Genomic DNA, 26,961 nt, shown 5'->3' on the forward strand with positions numbered 1-26,961 from the left:
TTATTGGTTCGTTTTTTTTCTTAAAAAGTAAACACGTTAAAGTTCAACTTGTTAGCATGGCAAAAAATAAATGGAAAAAACCCTACACTTTCTCACTTTTTTAGAGGGAAAGCAAAGAAAATACTTCTTAAAATCTTCCATTTTTTCTCAGTTGCTTCTTTCTTCTCCTATAACTCAAGATACCTTCTCGTTAGCCTGTTTTTGCTTCTTTCTTCTTATGCAAAGTTTTTTTTAGAATTTTTAAAAGCTTCTTTCTTCTGAACCGAACCCTAAAGCTTATTTTCCCACATTCTGAATGCTTTTTGCTTCTTTCTTCATAAGATGGAAGGCTAAAATTTTTCTCATAATCTGAAAGCTTTTGGCTTCTTTCTTCTCTTTTTTCTTAAAACTTCTTTCTTCGCAAAGCAACAAAAGAATACTAATTTCTGTACCCCCTCAAAGTTTTTAGCTTCTTTCTTCAAAATTACGTTGATTACGAAGCATTTTGAACTCTCTTCATAAATTTACAAATTCTTGGAAGCTTTTGGCTTCTTTCTTCGGATAACTCATTCTGGTTCAAACTTCGTTCTTAATCATATTCCATACTGAAAAAAAACATGTGACACTTAACGTAAAACCTACTACTATATATATATACATTAAAACGAAAACTAGTATAACGATCAATGATGTTTTCGCGTGCACACGAAATGTGTTACATAGAAAAAAGCTGAGTGGTACGTAAAACAACCAGTAGTTTTTAGTTCTGCTTTGTGTTGCATGCTCAAGCTTTAGTACCGGTCACGATCTATAAGAAATAAAAATATGTATGAGAAATAAAGGATAAAAGCAGAAACGATAAAGAGATTAAAAATGCGAAACTAATTTGAACTAAAGAATTTGTACGTATTGAATTTGTACGTATTGAATCAGCTTAATAAGCCCTTAAATACATTACACTAATTTAGGTGTACCATATATTACAACTTTGCTGATTTTATGGTTTTTGTATTTAATCAAACTTTAGTTTTATCACATCTCCATTAGCAACTTTTCTACTCTCGATTATCCTTTTAAATTGGCTGTTACTTACAATAAGGTGACCTGGATCGAGATCTGGAATAGGAGCGTCTGGAATACCTTCCTCCTCTTTCACCGCCTCTGTCACCGCCTCTGTCACCATATCGATCACCACCTCCCCGATATCCTCGTTTAGAAGACCTAAATTTTAATGTTTAATTAAGGATACTATCTGGCTTTCATAACTTTGACATACTTTTTACTCAAATCACCCATAAATTCTACAACACACGTTCAAATAAGAAAAATCTCATGACGTGAACGACCAAGGCGTATAACAAACTTACTGAGTTGGTCTACCCATGTAAACACCAGGTGTTGGAGTATGTGGTCTTTGCGTTATAGAATAGTCAACACGTATGCGCCGTCCATCCAGTTCGCTACCATTTAAACGTTCTTTAACCTAAAACATCCATTTTGTTGTCACAAATACATAAATACTACAATTTAATCATTTTAATACTGTAACTTTTAACTTACATCTTGTGCGCCAGACAGTGAGGCCATATTTATGAAAGCAAAGCCACGAGAACGACCAGTCTAAAATTATATAGTAACAATAGAAAAACAAATTGATTAGTTATAAGTTTCCAAAATCGAAGTCTAACTTACAGCATGATCGTGGACAATGTTGCAATCAACAACATCAGCATATCTTTGAAATGCACTCTTTACTTCTCTTTCTGTTGTGTATATACTAAGACCAAACACACCAAGACATTTTCCAGGTGGAGGAGCTTCCTGTAGAAAACAAACAGATGATTGTTAACAACCTAAGCTTCATATTACATAGCATTCTGATTTGTCGTTAAAGAGCTTTTTCTCAACCGAAATTTTATCCTGGATCTGTTTATCCAAAAAATTAAGTACGAAAGGCAAAAAAAATAAAGAACACCTACCCTGCTTCCAACATGACGCTTTCTGCTTGACATAGGTGATCTATAAAAAATAAATAATTAAAACTTTGCATGATTTAAATGTACTTTTGACCATCTCTTATTTCATAAAAGTAATATGATTTTTATATGATCAAATTCTAGCCTAAAATATAAAATATAGAATTTTGATTTACTAAAGCTGAATACAACTGCAGCCTTTAATTTACGTTGGCACAGGGTAGTTGCTAACATGAATGTCAAGGTTGGGAAAAAACAAGTATAGATTAAAATGATCCCCAATGAATTTGTAAATCGCAATTTACGAGATGCTAATTTAAGCCTGGTTTAAATAGACTGAAGAATATAAGGTTAGTGGTTATTTCCTAATTTTTTATCTAAAGAGTAGAAATTGCAGAACATATTTTTTGCATGATTACATTTTTCCCAAAATTTGCAGACTAAATTTTGGGTAAGGGTTCCATAATTTTAGTAGAAACAAAAAACAGTATATATTTTGCCTAAGACTGCTTTCCGGGATACTTGCATTTTAAAATGAGAAAAGAACTTTTAATGGAAGTATGAAGAAATAAAAATTGGTAAAACTGTTTCAAGGTACAAGAAACAGGAATTATATGGATGAACATTTAATTTTTTTGGGAGATTTAGGCACAATTGTAAGGATTTTTTTAGAGACCATTTCTTCCAAATATTGTTATAAGATACGGTGTTTTTTTGCATTTTGATATTTGTGTTCTGTGAGTAGCGTTTTAGTGATTTAATAAAAGTCACGCTTTATAGATAAAAATTTACATTTTTTAATATTTTTATGGTTGTCTTTAAGGAGAATTAAACTAAATAACTAAAATAAAAATCTTTAACAATATTGGGATAGTATTTTATGATCCATCCTTAGCATTGTTAGCATAGTAATGTTAAAAATTGTTTTAGCTGCCGTTCAACTTTACGAACTTTAATTTACATTAAATATTGTTTGTCCCACAAGTAGTTACAAGGTTTAATTGACTTATGCATAAATTTCCATACATGGATTTAAATTCCAACCTTGAACTTTGATGAAACTTGCTCTTTAATGTTCCCTATGCCAAAACAGTAGCCCCTGTATCTTCAAAACTTTTAAGTAATGTTTCGTATTTTCTATTTTATCGTCATTACCATTGACAGTTGCTGGGTAAACCTTGAACTTTGATGGAATTTGCTCTTTAATGTTCCCCTTGCCAAAACAGTACCCCTGTTATCTTCAAAACTTTTAAGTAATGTTTCGTATTTTCTATTTTATTGTCATTACCATTGACAGTTGCAGGGTAAACCTTGAACTTTGATGGAACTTGCTCTTTAATGTTCCCCTTGCCAAAACAGTACCCCTGTTATCTTCAAAACTTTTAAGTCATGTTTCGTATTTTCTATTTTATCGTCATTACCATTGACAGTTAGTTGCAGGGAGCAAATGTTAATGGTAATGACCATAGCATAATATACAGCTAGTAAAAAACATGGTGGTTTGATTTAAGGCAAGGGGACAGGAGGCACAATTTCATGCGCACGCTATGCAACATGTCTCATAGCATGCACACTTGTGACGCCACTTCTCAGAACGATGTTATAAAAACTTTGATTTAAATTTTCCTAAATTAAGTGCGATTCAGTTATGGCAGAAGGTATAGGCAGGAAAATGGTATTGGCTATACTTTTGCTAGACGATGAAGAAAAAGAAGAAGAATATGCTTTTTTGCATCACCACTATTCCATAACGTTGGATTTGTTTTAAAAAGTCGACTAAAATTTTGCTTTTTCTCCTAGACCTCTCAAGAAAAGCAATGTTTACAGTTTCTTGCATTTTCATTGGTCAATTACACTATGCATAAAATTATTTTGCAAAATATTTGTTGCATGATATAGGGACACAAGGCACAAACGTAGCGAAACAATAATTTTGCCCTGGGACATGTTGCAGAAGGTGACGACACGAGCAACATTAGCTATGCAACAATCAAAATGTTCAAAGTTTGTCCCCAGAGCACAGGCACAAAATAGATTCAGATCTATTTGGTACCCAAAGTTTTGGAGCCAAATTTTTGCTCCATGTAACATTATTTTGCTTCATTGCAGTAAAAAGTAGGTATGGGACACATGCAATTTTGTGTTGCGTGTGCAATGTTAAATAGCATGCACAACAGCTGCTGAGAATACTGGATTACACTCGGGTACTCCAAGGAGATGCAAATTTTTACACTGATTACTTTAAAAAAACACCTGCAATTTGAAACAAATCAGTTGCTACAGTGGCAAACTGGCAATTTCTATTTACCTGCTATCTCTACCACGCCTTGAATAAGGTGATCTTGATCGACTTCTGGAAAATGATCTTGACCTCGAGTATGATCTTCTACGGCGTACAGGGCTTCTGGACCTAGATCTTGAACGACTTCGTGAACGTTTTGGAGATCGACTCCTTGATCTAGACTTTGATTTGGAAGCAGAACGTGACCCAGACCTTGATTTAGAGGCAGATCTTGATCGTGAATGAGGCTAAAATTAAAAAGAAAATTGATTGTTATAAAAAATCACCAAATTCCCTAATATAACAGCAAATAAAACAAAGAAAGGTGTAGACATTTATTTTTTACCTATTTATAAAAATTAACCATATATGGGTTACTAAGTAGCACGTGTGTGCTCAAGCACATGCGCAAAATTCTATAAAATGTATAGCTAGGCATTTATTTCTTTACCTTAAATTTATTATTTTTACTATCTCACCTGAAAGGATAGCATTGGTTTCCAACTCCTAACTGACTAACTATGTCCCCAAATGATCAATTGCAACATCATCAACGAGCTTTTTTACGAAAATTAATTTATTTATAAGAAAAACTGCCTTTCGGTGGATTTAAACCCACAAGCTCTGGGGTCACGTTACTACGTCTTAGCCAACCAAGCTTTTGCGCCTTGAATAAAGTTATTTAATTTGACAGCTTTCATATGATGGCTGGCAAATTACGCAAAATGATTTATTGATACGAAGTACAAAAGTTTTTTTTTGCGAAATGATTCCTCTCAACGAAATAAAGTTGTGTTGTTAATAAATTTCCCCATTATAAGGATCTCATAAGAATTTTTAAGCGGTATTTTTGAGAAATGGTGAAAGGCTCTCAGAGGTATGGGACCTTAAAATTTCACATGCAGGGGTCTATACAGATAAATAAGTCAGACAGTATCATAGCCATGCATCATATCCCTAATGCTAGAAACATCTGTAAATCAATTTTTAGATTTTTTGAAATGACCCTGTTAATAAAATACAAATATATTGTTGCATTGATGTGTTATTGACATTGGCATGCAAGAGTTATAGTTCCTGCATCTTGTTTAATCCGAATTTTTAGCTCACTACGAAAAGATAATTTAAGTAGGATTAATTATTTTGAAACAGGGTAGCTAGTCAATTAGCATGGTAGCCAGTCAATTCTCACTTTGATTCTCCTTAATACTTACTGCCATGTTTCGACTTTATGCTTGTCGTAACACCCTCCTCCATCATAATATTTTTAAGTAATCTAGCAAAATATTAAAAAAAACTATTCTTGATAAAATTTTTTTTGCATTTTACTTTTTTGATACTTTTTGTTACGCAAAAACACATTTGTGTCAGTAATAGCAATTTTCTTAAAGGGTACTTGTCCAGGGTCTGTCGATCCTCCTAACCTACTTGAATAACATTCATGGCCAAAGCCTTCTGAATTCTTTTTTTCTTTTGGTTATATATATACTTTTCATTAGACAGTCAGGGAAAAATAGTATGAAAATAGTATGTTACCTTCAAATTAAACGTTCAATACAACTTAAGCGAATTACAGCGTAAATATGCTGTGTTAAACTTTAAATGCTAATATACGACTTTTTTTCCTGGCCGGATTGTGTTTTGTTTTTAAAGAAAGGAATAACTCTTAATGTAGCTTTGGTAATAAAATCATGTTCATTTAACGAAGAGTTTATAAGATAGCATGCTTTTAGCAAAGGTATAGTTTAATTTGCCTGTAGACAGCCATATTAAAATGTATACAATCAAAATAAGGGAGATAAAAATTAATACTGCTGCGACTTGTCGCCATCTTGCCTCTCATGCAGTTTTGGTTGAATAAAAATAAGATGGATTTTGCTGCCTATTTAAGCGAGGGAGTTTCCGCATAAAAGCACTACATCAAATTTTTTGATTGGTTTAAAATAATTGGAGCAAGTATGTATACTTGCTTCCTGGCACCAAAAAAAGATTAGAATTTCAGCTGAAGTGTGTAAATTTTGGAAAAATTTGTTTTAATAACAGTTTAAATAACGCTTAATTAGGAGGCAAAGTTTATTTATACTGCAACAGCATATTTAAAAGTTTTCCCAGACTGTTAGACGAGTAGCAACATGACCAAATGCTTTGATTTCGCATCTAGTTCCAAAGATGCAGACGCTAGGTAAAGTAAAGTCCTTTTTAGTCTGTTTCTTTACAGAAAGGTATCATTACGACTTTATATAAATAATGTTAATCACTCGATAATAATTGAGTACCTCATCAATGTTTCTGTAGAAAGAAATGGGAAGAGGGTGCCGATAAGCCGTAAACACCCGCATATATACGTGCAAGTTCAAGCGACTTTTTGATTAAATTTGCTGGTTGTCCCCCGAAACCGCCTGCACTTTCCCGCACTCGCCCAGAACATTCCCGAAATGCAATTCCTTGTAACAAACCATGCGGACGATATTTGGGAAGAAGGCGCTTGAAGAGAAAGGAGTTAATAAAGTTTATATATAAGTTATTTATAAAGTAAACTTTATCAAAAACCATCAAAAACAGTCCTTTTAAGAACTTTGCTACCACATAGTAAGTTTATTTTAATTTTTATAGTTTTTTTGAATCATATTAGTGTCTGTTTTTTTTCTTTTTCGGGCATTGTTAGGGCCTATACGGGTTTTTTCGGGCTAATGCTTGAATTTTTTTCAAAACACCAAACTATGTGGCTTATCGGCACCCTTGTGAAATGGGCTGAAAACGACTTATTTTCAGTAAGCTTCTGCATCTTTCTGCCTGACACACAATTGTTACAGCCACCAGGGCTTACCGCGAAAAACGTGAACATTCAAAAAGGTCTATATATAAGTTATTTATGACAATGTATGTATTTGGTTCATGTGTCATCCAATTCAGGATCATCAGATTTTTGGACATATATTTCAAGCACAAAAAATTCTCTACATAGCGTCCGCATAACGCTTAAAATAATTTAAGTCGTAGGATACATTGTATAGATTTACTTACTGCCATTCTTTTTTTGAAACTTCTGTTCTGTTTTGGACAAGAGTGTGTTGGACTTCTGTAAAAAGGTCTTTGAATGATAAAACCGCGTGAAAGAAAGGGTAAATCTAGCTAAATTGCATCCAGCGAAAAAGGACGGTCTGAAATGATGTGAATATACGCGTGAATAGCAAAATGGTAGCGAAGCTGTAAATCTTACTCAAATCTTACTCATCAACAAGGCAAGGTGGCGCAAGGGGTACTGTACTACGTTGTTGACGGCACGGCAAACAAATGTTTCGTCCAGGATTGCAAGTTAGTGTGTTAAGAAAAGCTTATTTTAAATTTGGCGATGAATAGCTATCCAAATGTAATTGACCAACCAAGCCCTAAACAGCTTGACAGCTGTAGACTTTGTTGCTGCCAAAATGATTCCTACATGGGTTTAAACTTATATTTTTTGTGTGTATCTGCGTTGCAGCTTTTATATGTTACTTGAAAATTTTTATTATTAACGTTATTTGTTTACTTTTCAGTTGTAATCTCTTTGGCTCTGATAGTAGGATTTGGTGAAGGGAGTTCTTTTCCCATCAATTTCTTCCCACAGAAACATTTTTGAGATTTAGACTATTATCAAGTTTAGATTGATGCTTTCTGGTTTATTTGAGTTCATTTAAAGTTCTAGAAAATGCCTTTGTGTGAAGAAATAGACTGAAAATATCTTTGCTTCACCTAGAGCGCCTTCATTTTGTTCACGAGGGTGCTGATAAGCCACATATGCTGTAAAAATTGCAGGCGTTTTCAGGCGAGTTCATTTTTTTGCGAAAAAAATATTTAAATTTAAAAAAGTATTTACCCAAAAAAACCCGCACAGACCCGAACAACAATGCCCGAAAAAAGCCTCTTCTTCCAATTGTCGTCTACGTGGATGGTATATTACAAGGAATTGCATTTCGGGAATGCTCCAGGCAAGTTCAGGCCAAGTCGGGGAAAGTGCCGGCGGTTTCAGAGGACAACTGCCAATTTAAACAATTCAAAAAGTTGCCCGAACTCGCATATATGCAGATGCCAGAGCTGAAAGAGCTTACCGCTAGAAATGTACACCGTGAAATTTATCTATTAAAGTTGCTCCAAAGGGTGCCAACTCACTGATAAAATGGCAAAAACCTTAGGGCCTTAGGGCTAGTTCGGTGTCTTAAAAAAAACTTTCGCCTCAAAATAATATATAGATATATAGATAGATAATTCAAAAGTATAGGCTCGGGCTTGCAAGGTTACTGCAATGACTTAGGCAGAGATTAGGTGGGGGTCACAAATGGTGTTGGATACATTTCAGCCCTCACCACATATATATAATGGTATGTATATCTTGTTTAAAACCGGCTCCCTTAAGCCATTTTTAACTAGTTTCCAGGACTCTTGGCACTCACTGCAGGAATTTTAGAGCGAAGCACTATAATAATGCTGGATAATGCTTGTTGTAAGACAACAAGTATATTTAATTTTTCGTAGTTGTATTTCTTTTGATTCTGTATAAATATATGTCAAAAATTATTGTCAAAAAACAGGATCAGACGGGTGACTCTAACACCAAATATTATTGATGTCTGCCTTATTTAAGATAGCGTAAATAAATAAAACAGTTAATGCTGAATGCTGCATTTAAAATGACAACTATTTGCTTATAGCTATTTCTAAAATGGTTATGTGGAAACCAGAAATGTTTTCCAAATAATATCTAGGTTTTGTTAAAAGAGAAAATGTGCAATAAGAAAGGGTTTCGTCTTATCAGTTTTCATAGACAAAAGAGAGAAAAAACGTTCTAAAAACAAACTATGAAACTAGACAGGCAGAAGAATATTTTTAAGAAAAATTTCATTGCAATGTGTGTTCCCTTCCACAGACCCTCTTTGTTAATTTGCTTTTTCAAGTTTCTATTGCATCTTTTTGAGCAATAAACAAAAAGATACATGACAATGTTTAATGCAGCCAAATAATTCCAGTGAATTAAGGATTAAGAGGTGAATAACGCAACTGGGACTTTTTAATTGATTCTTTTTCGGATCAACACTGCGAAAATACCCACCCTGTTCACCAGTATTTTTAAAAAGCTGTTTCAAAGGATGGCCTATATTTAAACTCATAAAGTTATCTGTATATATATAAAGAATTGATAGAGCCATTTTTTAAATAATCACATAATTAGGGGTGGTATAGCTAGCTACACATGTGCACATTTTAGAATGTGGAAAAGCAAAGCAATATCGGGTAAAATGGCTTTTAATAATGAGAAATACGATACAATTTTAATTTTATTTTTAGGCCACCATTGAGGACAATATCATGTTCACTTTCTGCCTTAAAAATTCCTTGCAAAGATTAGTTAGGTGATTGACTAGATTTTTTCTTGTGATTTTCCATCTGCAAAAGTAAATTCCTTTCTAGGATCATAAACAACATAGCACCACTGTAAACCTTTTCCCAGGTTTTTATTGAACTTACTGACCCTGGTTTAACCTAAGGAGGCAGACATAACATATTTTTTATGGTAGCCTTTACTATCAGGAAAGACCATTAACCCTATAGTCACATCATTTATTAAAATGGCACCAAATAAGTTGTACGTGATAGCAAAATCCATCAGGTTTGAACTGAATTTTTTTAAATGTTGTCATTTTTTAATGTATATACAGTACCGTTTAAATGTAACTTTACATGTACGCAAGTTTTACGACCTCATGTAACAATCTCATGTCTACATAAGGAACCTACACATATCTTTTGTTTACACACGAACTTAATTGCTTTCTATTGTTATCGTCGTGCGCGAGTCATAACAACAAGGTTTGATAAATCCTTTTGTTGTCACCTGTAACTTGCATGTTATTGTTTAAAAGTGTTTAAGGTCGCGAAGGCTATTGAAATATATTATTTTAGAAAATTGATAGAACACAACACGTTAAAGTTAAAACATTTTGTATGTGTATTGATTCATTCTTAAACTTTTAAAATGCGATGTAAAAAAGCATTTCCATTGCTGCTTTTTGTTCTTACACTTTTAAAATGCAATCTAAAAAAGCATTTCTATCACTGCTTTACATTCTTAAACTTTTAAAGTGTGATCTTACAAAGCTTTTTTATCGCTTTTTGTTCTTAGGTTGAGCATCTGGACATTAAAACAATGTTTTTATTTTCGTTTGTTTCTGTTTCCCAGAGGCCAATTGAAATTTATGTCGAAACGCTAACTTTTATAAGAAAATTGTTTGCGCGATTTTTATGTGCGAAATATAAAATTTAGTTTCGTGTGAAAAGAAATAAAATTTTACTCCGCTTTCGTAAAACAAGACCATCAGCGAAAACATAACATTTATAAACGAATGGTTTAACATTGCTGTTCGTGAGTAAAAACAATAGATACTTAAATCTTTGTTAAATTATATTTTATTTCTTTGATTTGTTGGCGACAACATAGCAATTAAATACAACAATGGGACACGCAGTTAACATGAGCTAATTGAGTTTTGCAAACAAGACATGAACTCTATTAAACTATAGTCTGATGACGTAAAGTTTCTGCTTTTTTGCAGCAATCTCAGCATATTTACTGCCGTTTAATTGTTTTTGGCTTGGATATATACAACAAGTATTTATTTCTATTTTTGTGTATATTACTAAGACTTTATCAAATTTGTTTTCAGGGTATTTTAGACATTATAAAATTGCTGTGTGTCTTTAAGCTATTGATTTTTGGAGATTGGCTGTCTCTACTGGCTGTATTGACAAGGGTTGAAAAGTAGTGCAGACAAACGATAAAAGAATAGTACTTTTGAATAAAATATGGCACATTCACAATATATTTCTTCCAAAACAGACTTTTTGTCGATTTCACTGCACAACAATTCTACAAAATTAGTAAAACAAAGATGGGTTCTTCTTTCATTTTTCAAACACGAACAAAAGAGTAAAGTTATCACTGATGCGAACAAAAAAAACGAGTAGTGCATTTTAATTGAACTTTACATTTTTACATCTTAACCATATATGTACAGCAATATCATTAGTGTTGATAAATAACCATATAAACACAATATCTCATCACATAACGATTTCCATATGTTTAAACATGATTTCTAATTCTGCTTTCTCTGCACTACTACTCTTTGATAAAGTTGAAAATAGCTCAGATAAAAAGGGTTAAAAGGCGAGACTCTAATTACAGGGTGAATATTGTAAAGAGGTTAATCATAAAAACATTAAGCAGCAGAAACATCTGCCCTGCAAGTCCTAAACATGATTTCAGTTATGACTGGTAGTTAGAGCCAGAATTGTCAGATTTAAAAATTCAGACAGACAACAATAAGACTTTTAACACCTTTCTGTTAAAACTAAATCCAGATTTTCCTTTGCCATAATTGTATACAGTATCCTGGTATTAAAGGTTGTGTGTGACTGTAAACTGTAACAGTGTGTTGTTCTTAATGCCAAATTAAAACAGTATGTTCCACAGAAATGTGTCTATCTCAAGTGTCCTCAATTTTTAGTGATTACTCAAAAAAACTGATAGCCTATAATAGTATAGTATAGTTTTAAGAGGTTATGTACAGCATGTCTGTGTACGCAGCTATGTAAAGATCTTTTTCACTTCACAAAAATTACATCACAGTTTATTGTCCTTCCTAGTCTTTCTACGGAACATAGTGATACTTTTCCCTTTAGACGAGATATTAACTAATTAAAGTAATAACAAATCATAGCTGTGGAGGAGCTTGAGTTATACCAGTTTTCTGATTTTTCAGACGAATGATCTTCATTTTCATTGCCAGATCCTGATTCTGATTCTGATTCTTGGAATCTAGGTGGTTGTTCCTCAGTGAAGGTGTTGTCCCCTGCCTCTGTCGTTTTTTTCTGATGAACCACAGCCGCCGTCATGTACCAATTTTACATGACAAGGATGGACCCGAACGTAATAGCTTCCATGTTTGATCAAAATTTGTTGGCCGTCCTGACCAAGCACAGTGCCAGGACCTTTCCATTCGTTGCTATCGTTCCGTTTATAGTAAACATTATCACCTGTAAGATATTTGGTTTCTCCTGAAGATCTAATGTTGTGAGATAGTGCCCTTCTGATTCTTTCTGAGTGCTCACTTGCAATAAATGCTTCTCGAGCCTTGTGAAGGGCTTCCAGATTCTCTCTCATTAACTGCGTTGCTGGTTTTCCTGACAAGGCTGGTGGTTTGTCATCCATTAGTGATGGTAGACGTGGATTCGTTCCAATTGCTAACTGATATGGTGTAAAACCGTGTGCATTATGTAGTGAATTCTTTGCATTTACACACCAATAAAGAGCAATATTCAAGCTGCAACTTGTATCATTGAGCACCTTGTCTAGCATGTTGGATAGTGTTTGGTTGTGTCTCTCAACAATACCATTTGACCAAGGGGATTCCGCGGCAGTTGTCTTAATTGTGATGCCAAATTGTTCTGCTAGATTGATGAGTTCTTCGTTAGCAAATTCACCGCCATTGTCGACTAAAAATTTATCACACGAGCCATAAACAGATATCCATGTCTTTAGTATTGCTTCAATAACAGTGGTCGGGTTTTTGTCCTTTATTATTGTTGCAGCAGATAGGCGAGTACAGAGATCGATTAGGTGAAGGATGATTTTCTTGTCGTAGAATTTTAGATCCATCGCAACGGTTTCAAGGAACTTAGATCCCATGGGTAATCCTACTACAGGGCGAGGTGGTGGTCGTCGGTAGATTTGGCATGTTTTACATTCTTTATCAATTCTTTTTACTTCTGATATCAATTCTTTATTGTTGTTCCATGGTGGTCCTGCCTTATTGATCAATGACATGAGTTGATTGAGAGATGGGTGAGCAAACTGTCGGTGAAGTTTTTCAGCGATTACAGTCATGTTGTTGTCTTCCCTTGAGATAAAAACAAAATTGCATTCATAAGGTTTGTCGATTGATGCAATTACTTGACGCGGTCGAGTCAAAGGAATGGTATAATGTCCACTTGAGGTTGTGGCCAAGTGAACAGTTTCTCCCAATGCTTTTGCAGTGTCACTCTGGAAGTCAAGAATCATATCGGCCCTTTTCATAAACGATTTTGATAGTAACAGGGGTAGGACTTTTGGTATCACATCTGTATTTATTTTTACCTTTGTGTTGCCAATGATAGCAGGAATAGATGCTCTTCCACAAGCTTGGACTTGTTCACCGTCTCCGAAGCGATATAAACTTTTGCTATGGTGATGTTTTACTTCCCTCTTTTCTTCATCAGATAGAGAGCTTATGTATTGATCTAACCAAACATCCCCACAAACGGTTTTACTGGCACCGCAATCGAGTAGGCCACAATTCCATGTTTCTGATACTAGATGTTTGAGTTGACCTGGTTTATCGCTTTCGTTGAGAAGGACGATTTCATGAACCATGTATGTATCATTTTGCTTTTCCGGACAGTCTTGTTGCCAATGAAAAACACTTTCGCATATCGCACATCGAGATACACGACCATTCCTGTCAAGTGGGTTTTTAGTAGGTTTTCTTGTGCCATCTGCTTTGGGTCGAGAAGCATGTTTATCTTGGCGCCATGTATTCCCTTTTTTGTTGTATCTTGATGATGATGCAAATCTTTGATTTAGATTACGTTTGGTGTAATATATCCCTTCTTCATCTGATGATGATTGTTGACACTCGTCTGGGTATGCTTCATTAGCATAAAACGATGGTTCTGCTTTGATTTTGATGGAGGACATACTACTGTCTAAGTCACCATCAATTGATTCTTCGGCAAATACTTTTATCAATTTCTGTCTCACATCATCATAAACTAAGTTTGTTATTGTTGCTTTTATGAGTCTTTCATGAGAACTGTCAAGATTAGCAGCCTTTAATAATCTATAGGCTAGCAGGTCATCTGGGTAATTGATGTAAGCCTTTATCTTATAGTACCTCTTTTCAAACTCTGTTAAGAAATCTCGAATCTTCTTCTCTTTTGTTCGTTTATAAGTCTCAAATTTTTCAATTGCATCAAATTTTTCTGTCAGTTTATCCTTTGCATATATCTTATCGAGCCTCTTTAAGATATTCTTAACTCCGTCTTCAGATGATATTTGTTCAGATGGAAGTTCCAATGCAGCTTCCTGTGATTTCCCATCAAGAGTAAGTACAAGGGACGGTCCTTGTTTCTTTTTATCTAGTGTTGTAAGCTCCGTCCAAATTCCAATTAATTTCTTCCAATCCTCATAGTTCTTACTTTTGGTATTGACTGACAGAGAAGTCATTGTTCTGCCGCCGAAGGAGGCTAATACCAAAAACCTTTGGAAGTTGTCAAAAACGGTGTATGGTCTTGCTGACGCAAGTCGTAGCTGGTACCTAAAACTGCGAAGTGAATTAATTCAACTCGGTGGAAAGCCTATTGAACTAGATCAAGGAATATTCATCTGGTCTTCAAATACATTGATTTTCGGAATATTGGTATGTTTCGTTGATGACGTGATTTGGGCAGGAAGTTCTACCTTCGTTAATGTGGTATCAAAGTTGAAGAGTATCTTCAAGACCAGTAGTGAACATATGCGACACTTCAAATATATTGGTATTGACCTCGATCAAAATGAAGATGGAACAATCACCATCAAACAAGCCGATTATATCAATGAGCTAGAGCCAATCACTCTCAGTATGGAGAGAATAAAATGCTCTAAGGATGAACCAATCAATGAAGTTGAAAGATCTAAAATGAGACAATCAATTGGGAAGCTCAATTGGTTGGCATGTATGTCAAGACCAGAAATTAGCTTCACCGTAAGCGATGTGTCATCAAGAGTAACAACAGCTACTCTAGCTGATATTAAACTCATCAATAAGACGATAAAGTTCTTGAAATCTCAAGATTGCCACATTACTGTGCCAAAACTTACCTTGAATAACCTAAGCATCAAGGTTTTCACTGATGCCAGCTTCAACAATCTCGAAGGAGGTCAAAGTCAAGGTGGTCATATCGCCTTCTTAACTGATGGTTCAGGAAAATCATCACCAATTTCCTGGAGCTCAAATAAAGTTCGTCGTGTAGTACGTTCAACTCTTTCAGCGGAGTCACTAGCTTCTGTAGATGGAGCTGACACAGCATTCTTCTTGGCTAAAATGATTGAAGAGTCTTTAGCCGAAAAACCTGAAGTTGTATGTTTAACTGATAGTAGATCACTCTTCGAATGTGCTGGTTCAACCAAGACAGTATCAGACAAACGACTCCGAGTGGAAATAAATGCCTTAAGGCAGATGATCAACAACGATGAAGTCACCCTACGATGGATCGATGGAAAACATCAAATAGCCGATGTGCTGACAAAGAAAGGGGCATCTCCTTTTTCCCTGATGGAAGTTCTCAAGTCAGGGGATTTAACATCGGTCATTGATGGTGAAAAATAGACATTTCACCATTGTTTGTGTTAAAAAAAAAAAAAAAAAAAAAAAAAAAAAAAAAAAAAAAGGGCAAATTGCAAATTTATGTTATAATTGCTCATAGAAATTTGTTATTGAAAAGACGTTGATTTTCGTTGATAGACATCTCGTTGATAGATTGTTGTAAAAGGGACATTGAGATTGACATTCATTTTCGGGAGATAGCTAACCATGAGACTATGGCCTGATACTGTGAATGCAATTGATACGAATTTACAATCAACGAAAAGAAGAAAAGAAGGGAGATTGATACTTTTCCCTTTAGACGAGATATTAACTAATTAAAGTAATAACAAATCATAGCTGTGGAGGAGCTTGAGTTATACCAGTGATATTGTTTAATGGTTACATTGGAGAACATTGTTAATTGCTAATCGTCGTGTTAATGATATTAATAGTGGTGTTATTGAGAGTTAATTAATTGTTTGTTTTCACTTGGATTATTTGACTGGAGAAATTGTTTTCTGTTCAAGGTAACTAACATTTAGTACTAATTTTCACATAGTGCATGCCGCCTTGATATTATCTAAAAAAACAATGACTTTGGTGTTGATATTGCAACTCGATACATATAACTTTGTGGTTTTGACAATACACCATCTCTTACAGTGGATAAAAATGTAGGTCAGGTAGCAAGTATGTGCACATGGTCAAGCAAAAAACAAATATTTAAACTCCCTAGTTCTGTGATTTATATTTTGATGTGTTTATTTTAATGACCCTTTGAAATTACTTTAATAACCTATTTTTGAATTAAAATGGTTGCTGTCTTTTTTAATGCGCTAAAGGATAAATGTTATTAGGAAAATTGCTGAAGTAAATATAATGAGGCACACATTTGACAATAATTTTTTTTCTTAAGAATCTTTTCTATTGTTATATAATAATATAGACTTGCTTTGCATTCAATGAATGATTACCTTAAAAATAGGATAAAATTAAATGATAAACATGCCAATATTGTTTTGACTTCTTATTTTGGTACTGGTAACATAGGTATTACAGGATATTGCAGACCTTAAATACCTTAAAAAATTAAAAGTATGATCTTGAAAACCTTGAAAATGAGTAATTTTTAGAAGCTTTAAAAAATTAAAACTTCTTGGTCCTTAGTATTTAACATATACCTTATTATAGATAACTCTTTATTTTTAAGTGCCCTGTGAAATGAAAGGAGACTACAGGAAGCAAAAGAGGAAATCTTAAGGAAAATGAATTATAATGCAAACATTTACTCATGAAAGTCAGTAAAGTTCACATTGCAGTTAAATATTGTCTGCAACACTATTTTGTTGCAAAAGACTGCAATTGAATGTCTAGGATATTGTTTTTGTTTGTAGATTTTCTGCGTGTTTTTCTCATATTTTCATTATATTAAAATTATAAAAAAGTCCTGATGTCTTTGTAGTAACAACCTCCTCTATTTTTGCTGCCAATTTCTTGATTTGGCTGCATTTTTATTGCCGTTACTCATTAGTGACTATTTATAGAAATTTCCATGTTTTCTTTGTGTCCATTTGAGTTGAGTTCCCTGTTTTTTTTTTTTAATGTCAATGACAGTGCAGCTATATGTAATTTAACAAAAAGGCAGTAGATTGTTTTACAAAGTTTTTTTATTCCAGGTTAATTTACATTTTTAGTTTAAAGATATTTAGCAGAAACTTTACCTGTGAGAAACTCCTTGATTTTTCATGAAATAAAATAAGAGTCACAAGAGCAATCAAATGCCCAACAAGAAAGCTAAGCAGCTTTAACAGCTATCTGTTTCTAAAACTTGCCTAACACACAAAAAAACTTGAAACTAATTACAAGCATGTAACCAAACTACAAATAAGTATCATAACCTAGTCTAATTAACATTAAAAGGTCTATATATTTTTTTTGTTTTTTGTATAGCTTACAATAAAATAAATTTCTTTGAAAACATAATTTTGTTTATAAAACATGTTTTGCCCACCACTAACGCACTGTCACTTTAATATTTGTACCTTGATTATTGCCTTTCGGTGGTCACATCTGCTTAAATTAAAAAGTCATACGCTCAGACAATAATCACAAGTAAGAAAATGTTATTGCGTAAACAAAACACCTATACACTCAACTGTTATGTGAGGAAGGGTAATCAATTATACTAAAATCCAATGATATTAATAGTGTAAACTGCAATCCTGTGCAAAAGCCTATGAACTAGTACCAGGATTTTGTAATTCACTTTATCACTCTGCAAGTTGCAATTTCCAGAGGAAATGCGAACATGTTAACAGAGATTCTTGTTTTTTTTAATTAGAATGTATAACTTCAAGGTTTTCCTCTCACAGTACTGTTGTGTTTAGGAGCATGTGATTGCAAAACAGAATATAAATTGCTGAAAGGAGAGACAATCTTTGCAACATGAAGCATGCAAATAGCATTTTACGTTGGCAAATGGCATGATATAAATTAAACCGTGTGTAAATATTTCCAAGTGTGTATTTGTAATCAACATTTATGATATTTTTCAGGGATCCCCAGGTCCAAATATGACTGGAAATTGGCAAAGAAATATGAGAGCTAGTCAAAGTCCTGCAGGCATGCAAATGCGACAACAAAATATGGGAGGTCAACATACTCCAGAAGGTGTGAAACGTTCTTCAGACGGCAAATCACGCTCCAAAAGGTGACTGTCTTTGCATAATCCAATGCATAATATTTCTATATAAACACATCACAGGTAGAAATCATCTTACCTGCTTAATGATTTTTTACACTGAATTCTTTTAGTTCTAAGAAGAGAAAGATAAAAGATCGTATTATAACACAACAGGTAAATGCAAGGTTGATTCTTGTTTGTTTTTTTCTTACAATTTTGCAATTCTGTTCTGTAATCGAACTAGGATAATTCTACAATTAAATGCTGGTGAAGTTTTTATAGTAAATTTTTGATGCATAAAAAAGGCATTCTTTTTTAAATTAAATGCATTTTTGAGTCCATTGTGGTACTTGGAACTTTCTAACCTTTCATGATATTACACTTTATGGTACATTTAAATTTCTCTGCAATTTATTATTATTATTATTCTATGCTTCTTTGTTACAGGTTATTGAGTTAGTTCCAGAATCACAAGCATATATGGACTTGCTTGCTTTTGAAAATAAACTTGATTCTACCATTATGCGTAAAAGACTCGATATTCAAGAGGCTCTTAAGCGACCAGTTAAGGTTTGCATAATCTAAATTCTCTAGACTTTCCAGTTATTTAAATGTGTTAAAAGTAAAGAAAATAAGAATACCAGTAGTGGCAAAATAAGTAGCAGAACTGATATATACCAGAGTATGTAAAATATAACCTTGAAATTAACTTAATGTTGTTTTAAATATATTTTTTTGTACATTTAGCAAAAGCGAACACTGCGTATCTTTGTATCAACTAACTTTTATCAACCAAAAGCAGAGGATGCTACGGTAAGGTTAAAACATGTGATAATATTCATTAAAAATCAAATGCATTGTATGTAGCTACCAGGATTTAAATTGGCAGGGGTTGAAAATCTAGTATGTGATAACATACCATTATTTTACTTTGTTGCCATTATGAATAACAATAATTCACATCTCTACCTATGCACAAGATTTTTTTAATAGCAGTTAGTATGTCTATCAGTGGTTTGCTTTTTATACTATAAGTTCTGGGGCAGATATTTTACAACAATGGAAAAAACCTTACACAAAATCATTCTGATTTATTTTACAACAATGGATCAACATGTGCATAATTCACAGATGCATGCAAATATAATTCATTGCCACATTAAAAAAAACTTTTAATAATCACAACAATTAATTTTGTTTAGAGAGAGACTTTTCCTGCTGCCGTTCCAGAATGGGAGGTTCGCATTGAGGGACGTCTTATTGATGATGTAAGCTTATAGCCTTATTTTTTTTTTCTATAAATTTCATAAGGAGATTTACTCATTGTTTCTAAACAATACACAAAGCACTATCTAATATTGTTATTTTTCGATTTTTATATCAGTGGAAAAAGTTTGGTAAAACATTTATTTGAAAACATATTTTCAAAGGCCTTGATAAGATTAGCATTACTAATAAAATCAACAAACATTTACCATTTTACAAATGGTTTTAACCTTAGTTTTGTCTGTCTAGCTCATGTTTTAAGGCTTGATTATTGGTAATGCTCCATCCTAAAATTTTGGCAACATCGCTGACTCCCTATGTTAAATTACGCATGCCGATTAATGGTGTGGTCACACTGAACACACAACATTTAATGGTATATTCTTGACATCTCCAGGTGAGACTAACCAAAATAAGCATTGTGTGCTCCTCCTCGTAGCATATATACCTCTCCTTCCAAGGACTATTCCTTCATTTAACAATAAAAATTCTAAACCCCAACGAATTTAATTTTAAGTTTTTGACTAAAATAACATATATAATTTTGTATACCAAGCAGTACTTTTTACTATATTTTATATATTGATAGTAGTAAAATCTGTGTAAAGTTTTTGTCCAACCTCTCTCCCAGATTCTTTTCTGGGCATCTTAAACAAGACAAGGTTTTTTTTATTCGTATTTTGTTAAAAATCTTTCCACAATGATACAGATGGTGTACATGCCTTGAGTGTTTTATTGATTTAACACCCTAAATATGGTCTTGAGACACCTATTGGGCGTTTAGAAACACCTTTGAGTGTAAAGAATTTTAAAGTGGTACAGAACACCCTGGAAGGTCTTTTTATGACCCTAACACCCAAAGTAATGTGTTCTAGAACACTTTAGTACTTTATGAACCATTTAAAAACACTCCTATGGATGTTCTAAAACACTCTTTAGTGTAATGTTTTCTACAACGCTACAGAACACTTTCAGAGGTGTGATAGATCACGCCAAAGTTGCTTCACTAATAGAACACCTCAATAGGATTTCTAAAAACACCCAGCGCATGAATACAATTATTGCATATGCTAGTTTTATTGTTTTTTCACAAAGATGAAAGCTTTCCTGGTTAAAATTTTAGGGTTGATTTACACTTTTCATAAGATTACTGTGAAATAAAACAAAAATTGATATTTGTCACGCTGTTAAGGAATCTCCTCTTGATAATTTTCTACATGATTTTTTTGATTTGGAAATATTGATTTAAACAAGTCGCTTAATGTAACTGTTATTTTTATTGTACTTGTTTGTTATTTAGCCACTTTTACAACAAAAAGAAAATAATCAAAAAAAGAAAAAGTTTTCATGCTTCTTTAAAAATCTGGTAATAGAGTTGGATCGCGACATATACGGACCAGACAACCATCTTGTGGAGGTAAAAGTGTAGGAGTAACTGTTGGTTTTTAACATGAAGAGAGGAAAAATAGTATTTTACCGATTAATTAAACACATATTTTGCACATTTTAAAGCGAAATAAAAACGGTGGTTATGTTAACTCCTTCTTTTTTAGTGGCATCGAACAACAGGTACTCAAGAAACAGATGGTTTCCAGGTAACTTTTTTAAAAAATCATTTCATTGTGACATTTTACTTAGTGCCAACATTTTTAGTACGCTTATTTTTCAATGTTTAGGTTAAAAGACCGTTATCAGTAAACAAATCAATTAAGTGCTCCATATATATGATGATGGAATATCAAGTAAGTCATGTTCTTCATCTTGTTTTTAAAAATTTCAAGATTTAAAAGCCATAAAAGAATGAAAAGCATTGGGTTATTGTCCCTTAAATTTTCAAAATAATGTGAAGTAAGCTGTATACTTTATCCTTGACAGGCCACACAATGTTGTACAAGAAACAGGACAAAACTTTCACAACATTAAACTTGAGAATATGAATATGCTGTTGTGTGGTTAAGTTCTGCAAAATTTTGAGGTTTTTAAAAATCATTCTTATTAAGTTTCTAAGTGTATTTTTTTATTCCTAAACAGTAGCTGTGCAACTCTTTTTTTCATTAAAGCATTTGTTGTTTTTTAGCCTTCAAAGTTTAAACTTTCTGCACAACTGGCCAGAGTGTTGGGAATACATACTCAAACTAGACCTATGATAATTAGCACTTTATGGCAATACATCAAGGTAAGAAACTTTAGTATGCACAAATGTTAATTATTGTTATTTATGCTCCAGTGATATTTTTACAGACCTTTTAAATAATCATGCTCGGTATGAAAATGGATGGTGTAGTGGTAGCGCATTTGGCTTTTAATCATAAGGTTTCAGGTTCGAGTCCCCACTCCAGCGCACTTTAAATGTAGTGTTATCAGCCCATTTGTGCCATCTACTGACTGGTAATCGGCTTGTGTGGCAGGCAAGCAAGTAAGAGCAATGCTATAAATATCTCTGGCTGTAATGTAACTTGTGCTAAATGCATGTAAAGTTACAGTCAGAGTAAAAGAAGAGCCAGCCATTAGTATGGAATTCCCAAGGACATTAAAACTTCTCGTTACTATGCCAGTTGCCCACAAGTTCTTGTATCAAAAAAGATTTGTACTGTGAAGGACTAAATAAGCCCTTGAGGTTGCTTATTTATAGAAAATGATTTTAATGGAAAAGACTTCAACTGGGCTTATTTGTTTGAGTCCATATTTGTCAGGAATATTTAAGCATGTCAGCAGAAATAATCCCTCAAAAAAAACAATTAATCTGTATTAATCTTTTTATCGCCATCTTTATCTTTGTTATCAATCATTCCTTATGAATTTCTGTCGATATTTTCCTCACTAGTTAAAACAAATTTTTTTTCTTATTGCTGTCTGATATCTGCATTTACCCCTTGGGTATTACATGGTTAGCATGACCAGGTTCATTTCGTTTTAAAACAATGGATCTCATTGTTCTCATCACCATCTAGAATCGTTTGTAATACTGCTACCCTCATAAGCCTAAATAATGCTTACAATTTGATCTAACAAATATAGGAGCTTCTTTGTCTAAGGGACTTATTTGGCAAAGTCGATTTTGGGGTAGGAACTAAAAGGGAAGAGGAAATTATTTTGAGAAAGGGTTTTGTGGTCATTTACCGCCATTTAATCAAGTCCCCATACCCAAGAATATGATAATATTCACATACACATACAACCCACATAATTTTTTATTTTTTTTTGATATCGTGTCTTTAATGAATATAGCTTCGCACTGACGATGTAGGTTGTTTGATTTACAGTTTGAATCTCACACTAAAATACGTACATTATAATTAAAAATTATTTTAGTATGTTTGCGTAGTAAAATAGACTAAGCTTGTCTAAACATTTTAAATATGCTAGGTTGTATGAAAGAAAAAATGCTTCAACATGTAATGTTTCATTTTGTAGAGAAATAAGTTGCAAGATCCTGAAGAACGAGAGTATGTCACATGTGATAAATATTTAAAAGAGGTATACTTTCTTTATTCACTATTTTTTATTTATTTATTTTTTTTTTTTTTTACATTTTACACGTTAAGTTTAGTTGATTTTCTTTCGATACAACTTTCTTGACTGTTCTAAATTCATGGAAGAATACAAAAAACAGAATATCTTGTACCTGAAGAAGCAGTTTAATGTGAAGCTATCACACTTGTCTATGAACGACGTTTAGTTGAATCTTTATTTGGCGTAAATATTCAAGATTAGGTCCTCTTGTTATGTTTGGAATTTGTGTGGAAAAAGTAGTTTTTTGGGATTTGACATGATTTTCTTTCGTCTTTTGATCCTTTCCAAAACATGTTTGAACAAAATGTTAACTTTTCAGAGCTAATAGCGAAAACAAATTCTAAGATTTTATTTGCTCTGGACACTAAAAATAACTTTGCTATCAGCGTCTTTGGGTAACCTGTTTAAAACAGGGTTCCCACGTCTCCTTAAAACTTTTAAATCTCATACAAAGAAAAGTATTTTACATGTATGTATTTATCTTCTTGCAAAAGTATAAAACAATTACCCAATATGTGTGTAAACTTGTTTTATTCCTGTTTGTTGCGTTTTACATCATAACAAAATTACTTTTATAAAATGAGTGGAAATGAAAATTTCTTTATCTCTCCTTATTTGTGACAAAAAAAAATCTTCGAATTTCAGCCCTTTTTTTGACATCAAAATTTATTGCAAAACTGCAAACATCTTAAATCTCAATTATCTTGGAAAAAGATACGCTATAAGTAATGTCTGTGCTTAAAAAAGGAAACACAAAACCTTGAGATCTAAGAATATGATAGATTTCCTAAAACATTTTCCTCTCTTGTTGAGAAATTTTAGTGGACCAAAACTCAATTTGTTTTATTCTGTAGATTTTCAGTTGCGACAGAATGAAGTTCTGTGAAATACCACAACGTTTACAAGTCCATCTTCTACCTCCAGATCCCATTATCATCCACTATACCGTAGAGTAAGTAATATGTGTTGTGGTAGTACGAACTGTTTTTACGGAAATGACAGGCCCATAGAAGACTTGGGAACGAAGTAGTTTTGTTAAAAAAAAACGGTTTTGTGATGATTGCAGTGAGTGTTTTGAAGAAAGTCTAATGATGTACATGGATGAATAAACAGCCTTGATGTACTATTGGTGAAAAATTACCATATTCGTCTTGAAAATAATAAATAAAAAAAGCAAATTGAATTCAATTTTAAAGAACTTCAATGTAACCCATAACATTTATTTATTTGTTTTTATCTTTCGTTGGCCTGAATTGTGCGATGTTGTATTTTTTTTCTAAAGGCATGGCTTTTTTAGTTTTTTCTTTACAGCATATTCCTATGAGTATTTAAGTCTCTGGACAAGCTTCGTAGTTTGCTATAGCTCCGTCCTGTACTTACGTGTGATACCTTTTTCTCATCTTTGCAAGGTAACTTAATGAAATAAACATGTAGACACTGTTATGTATCCGGTGAACTGAAAATAGAGACACCTTATGTTTGCTTTCTTTATAGTCCATCTAAACCTGAAGATAAAAATCCATCCTGCTTTGATATCGACATCGACCTCGTAAGTATACGATATTTTTGTGAGTTTATTATCATGTTCGTAGCAAAGAAATAAAATTCTTATTTTATACTTTATAAGGGCCGTCTTACGTAGCTATAGGTAAACAGAGTCTGTACAAAGTGACAATATTTTTGACTCGGAGGTTCTTTTTACTGAACGAAAACTTTTTTCTTTTGGACTAACCATTAACCATCTATTTTTTTTACTGATATTTGCTATTTTTCTTAGTCAGGTTATCTCAAAATTTGCCACTTTTCGCAGTTTTTTTATTTTGCCATCGTGTTTTTTCTGTCAGTTTCAATCCTCCATTATTCTAACTTTTAGGATGACAGTCTACGTGATATCATGCAATCCTTTCTTTTATCCACCGCAAGTCAGCAAGAAATAGCCTCGCTTGAATCGAAGGTACAGTTAATTTTGGTATCTTTTAGACGAAACTTGACAAAGTTAAATACTACTATAACATTTAATGCTAAAATAGACCTGCACATACCACCTGCACACCTTTGTATAAATAGAACCTGGAAAAATAAATATGCATCACACAAAATAAATGTCTCCACGAATAGCGTCGACGGATAAAAATGAGTTTCATTTTGTAAAAAAACACAGGTAATGTTTACAAACGTTTGTGTGATGTATAAAGTGGAACCATTTCTTTTTTTACTGCTATGAAATAGTCATTTTCTAAAAAAAAACCTCTGAATTCACACCCAGATAAAGTTTTGAGTTTCTGACCATTTTTTGAGATTTATAGTAAATAATCATTTTTTTTGTTGACAAAAGTTTCGCAATAAAATCATGCCGAATAAGTTTCCGATGAAAATGATCAGCGTATTATGTGTCACTCGCAAATTAAGCACTCCCTAATTTTAAGAACAGGACGCATGTTCAACGTACTATAAAAACACAACAAAAAATGTTTGTCATCATTTTTTATTACAATGACTTCTGGAACATGTTTAGAAGATGTTTCCTTAACAACGAAAAAAAACGCATTGACGTTAAATTGGTCCGTTTCATGGTAGAGAACATGATTTGGTAATTAATAAATTACAGTAATATGGTATATTAAAATGGAAGGTATAATAGACATGTGTGCAGCCACTAATTTGTAAGCGATTCCCTTACAACATGTACAAAGAAAAAACCGTCATGAGTCTTCTTACCGTACTGTAAATTAAACACAAAAAAACCGTGAAAAGCATCACGAAATAAAATGTTCACAATAATTCACGCTTCCCTACTCTTATTATCTTTGTTTAAAAAAATGCCTAAAATGATATTAATCGGGTGTAGTCTTAATGATAGAATGATTGGTGACAGGTGTGATCCTTCATAAAGGATGCGAACGAATAAAGGATGCGATGCGAATGCGAAAACGATCTCGACATTTAAAACGCTACTGCTGCAGAAGTTGCCAAGCAAATATAATAAGAGGAGCGATGATTAAAGTATTTTTCCTTTTTTAGATCCATGAGACGGTTGAAGGTATCAACCAATTGAAGGTTCACCGTGACTTCTTCCTTTCCTTCTCTACAAATCCACAGGTTGTGATTCACATTCTATTTTAACTGTGTTTACACTAGTGTGTGTGTCCATGGTTTAAATATAAATTTGCAGTAAGAAGAAAAACAGTGAGGTTTTCCTGACTCAGGAATGTAAATTTAGAAATTATAATGACGAAGCATGTTGAGAAGAGTATTTTATGCAGTTCGTTCTAACAGTGCTGTAAAAGTTGAGATTGACACCCTCATATCCAATCATGCAAGAAAGACACTTATCCCATTTAGCGTTGAGTTTAAACAATGTTGTTATCATTTCTTACCGGGTTAGGTAACAAGGGATGGTGTCCACTTTCCAGAACAACGAAGTTTTTTTTTTAGCGAATATAATTACCTGTTGTTGATTTTTGTTGTTGTTGTTGTTTTTTTTCGTTTTTTGTTTTTAATAAACTACAGTTGGACCTTGTTAAAGCGAACTGATGAGACTGCATATTTTATATTTCTTACAAACACTAAAGGTTCTTAAAAAGCATGCATTATGTCAAAGCGGCGCCATTAATTTTCAAAGCCGTGTAAATGTTGCACAAAACTATATCGGTGTTTTTCTTCAAATAATTGGAAGAAACCTAGGTTTTTCGAAGAAGCATAGATATTCGAACTGATAGGACTAGAGTTATTAAATTTGTCAACCGAAAATAATATGTAAAAGGGTTTTTCAGATTTTAAAATAAAGAACTGTTTATTTTATGAAATTCTCACTGAACCAGATGTTGTGCTATGAATTATGAA

At 33.2% G+C, this 26,961-nt stretch overlaps 2 protein-coding genes across 3 annotated transcripts in view; one reads left to right on the forward strand and one right to left on the reverse strand.

Moving 5' to 3' along the window:
- LOC130621694 (transformer-2 protein homolog alpha-like) lies at positions 1 to 7,401 on the reverse strand. The gene is made up of 8 exons (XM_057437024.1): positions 7,261 to 7,401; positions 4,264 to 4,484; positions 1,959 to 1,998; positions 1,672 to 1,800; positions 1,540 to 1,599; positions 1,347 to 1,462; positions 1,073 to 1,200; positions 1 to 787 (listed from the first exon to the last, which is right to left on the reverse strand). The coding sequence occupies exons 1-8, from the start codon at positions 7,264 to 7,266 to the stop codon at positions 771 to 773; spliced, it is 717 nt and encodes a 238-aa protein (XP_057293007.1). The 5' UTR covers positions 7,267 to 7,401; the 3' UTR covers positions 1 to 770.
- The window catches only part of LOC130621689 (SWI/SNF-related matrix-associated actin-dependent regulator of chromatin subfamily D member 1-like), a 21,666-nt gene continuing 2,102 nt past the window's right edge, over positions 7,398 to 26,961 (forward strand). The window contains exons 1-15 of one of the 2 annotated variants that reach the window (XM_057437019.1): positions 7,398 to 7,551; positions 18,212 to 18,366; positions 18,471 to 18,513; positions 18,787 to 18,909; positions 19,087 to 19,152; positions 19,542 to 19,607; positions 20,906 to 21,022; positions 21,159 to 21,200; positions 21,282 to 21,347; positions 21,683 to 21,781; positions 23,020 to 23,082; positions 23,973 to 24,070; positions 24,613 to 24,667; positions 24,992 to 25,072; positions 26,140 to 26,217. In XM_057437019.1, coding sequence (XP_057293002.1) covers positions 7,531 to 7,551; positions 18,212 to 18,366; positions 18,471 to 18,513; positions 18,787 to 18,909; positions 19,087 to 19,152; positions 19,542 to 19,607; positions 20,906 to 21,022; positions 21,159 to 21,200; positions 21,282 to 21,347; positions 21,683 to 21,781; positions 23,020 to 23,082; positions 23,973 to 24,070; positions 24,613 to 24,667; positions 24,992 to 25,072; positions 26,140 to 26,217 — 1,173 coding nt within the window. In that variant the 5' untranslated portion in view covers positions 7,398 to 7,530. Of the gene's footprint in view, positions 7,552 to 16,026; positions 16,184 to 18,211; positions 18,367 to 18,470; positions 18,514 to 18,786; positions 18,910 to 19,086; positions 19,153 to 19,541; positions 19,608 to 20,905; positions 21,023 to 21,158; positions 21,201 to 21,281; positions 21,348 to 21,682; positions 21,782 to 23,019; positions 23,083 to 23,972; positions 24,071 to 24,612; positions 24,668 to 24,991; positions 25,073 to 26,139; positions 26,218 to 26,961 lie in introns of those variants that run through there. The other variant, XM_057437020.1, reaches the window with a different exon arrangement.

The sequence above is a fragment of the Hydractinia symbiolongicarpus genome, chromosome 12, assembly GCF_029227915.1.
Source record: "Hydractinia symbiolongicarpus strain clone_291-10 chromosome 12, HSymV2.1, whole genome shotgun sequence".
Lineage (NCBI taxonomy): Eukaryota > Metazoa > Cnidaria > Hydrozoa > Anthoathecata > Hydractiniidae > Hydractinia > Hydractinia symbiolongicarpus.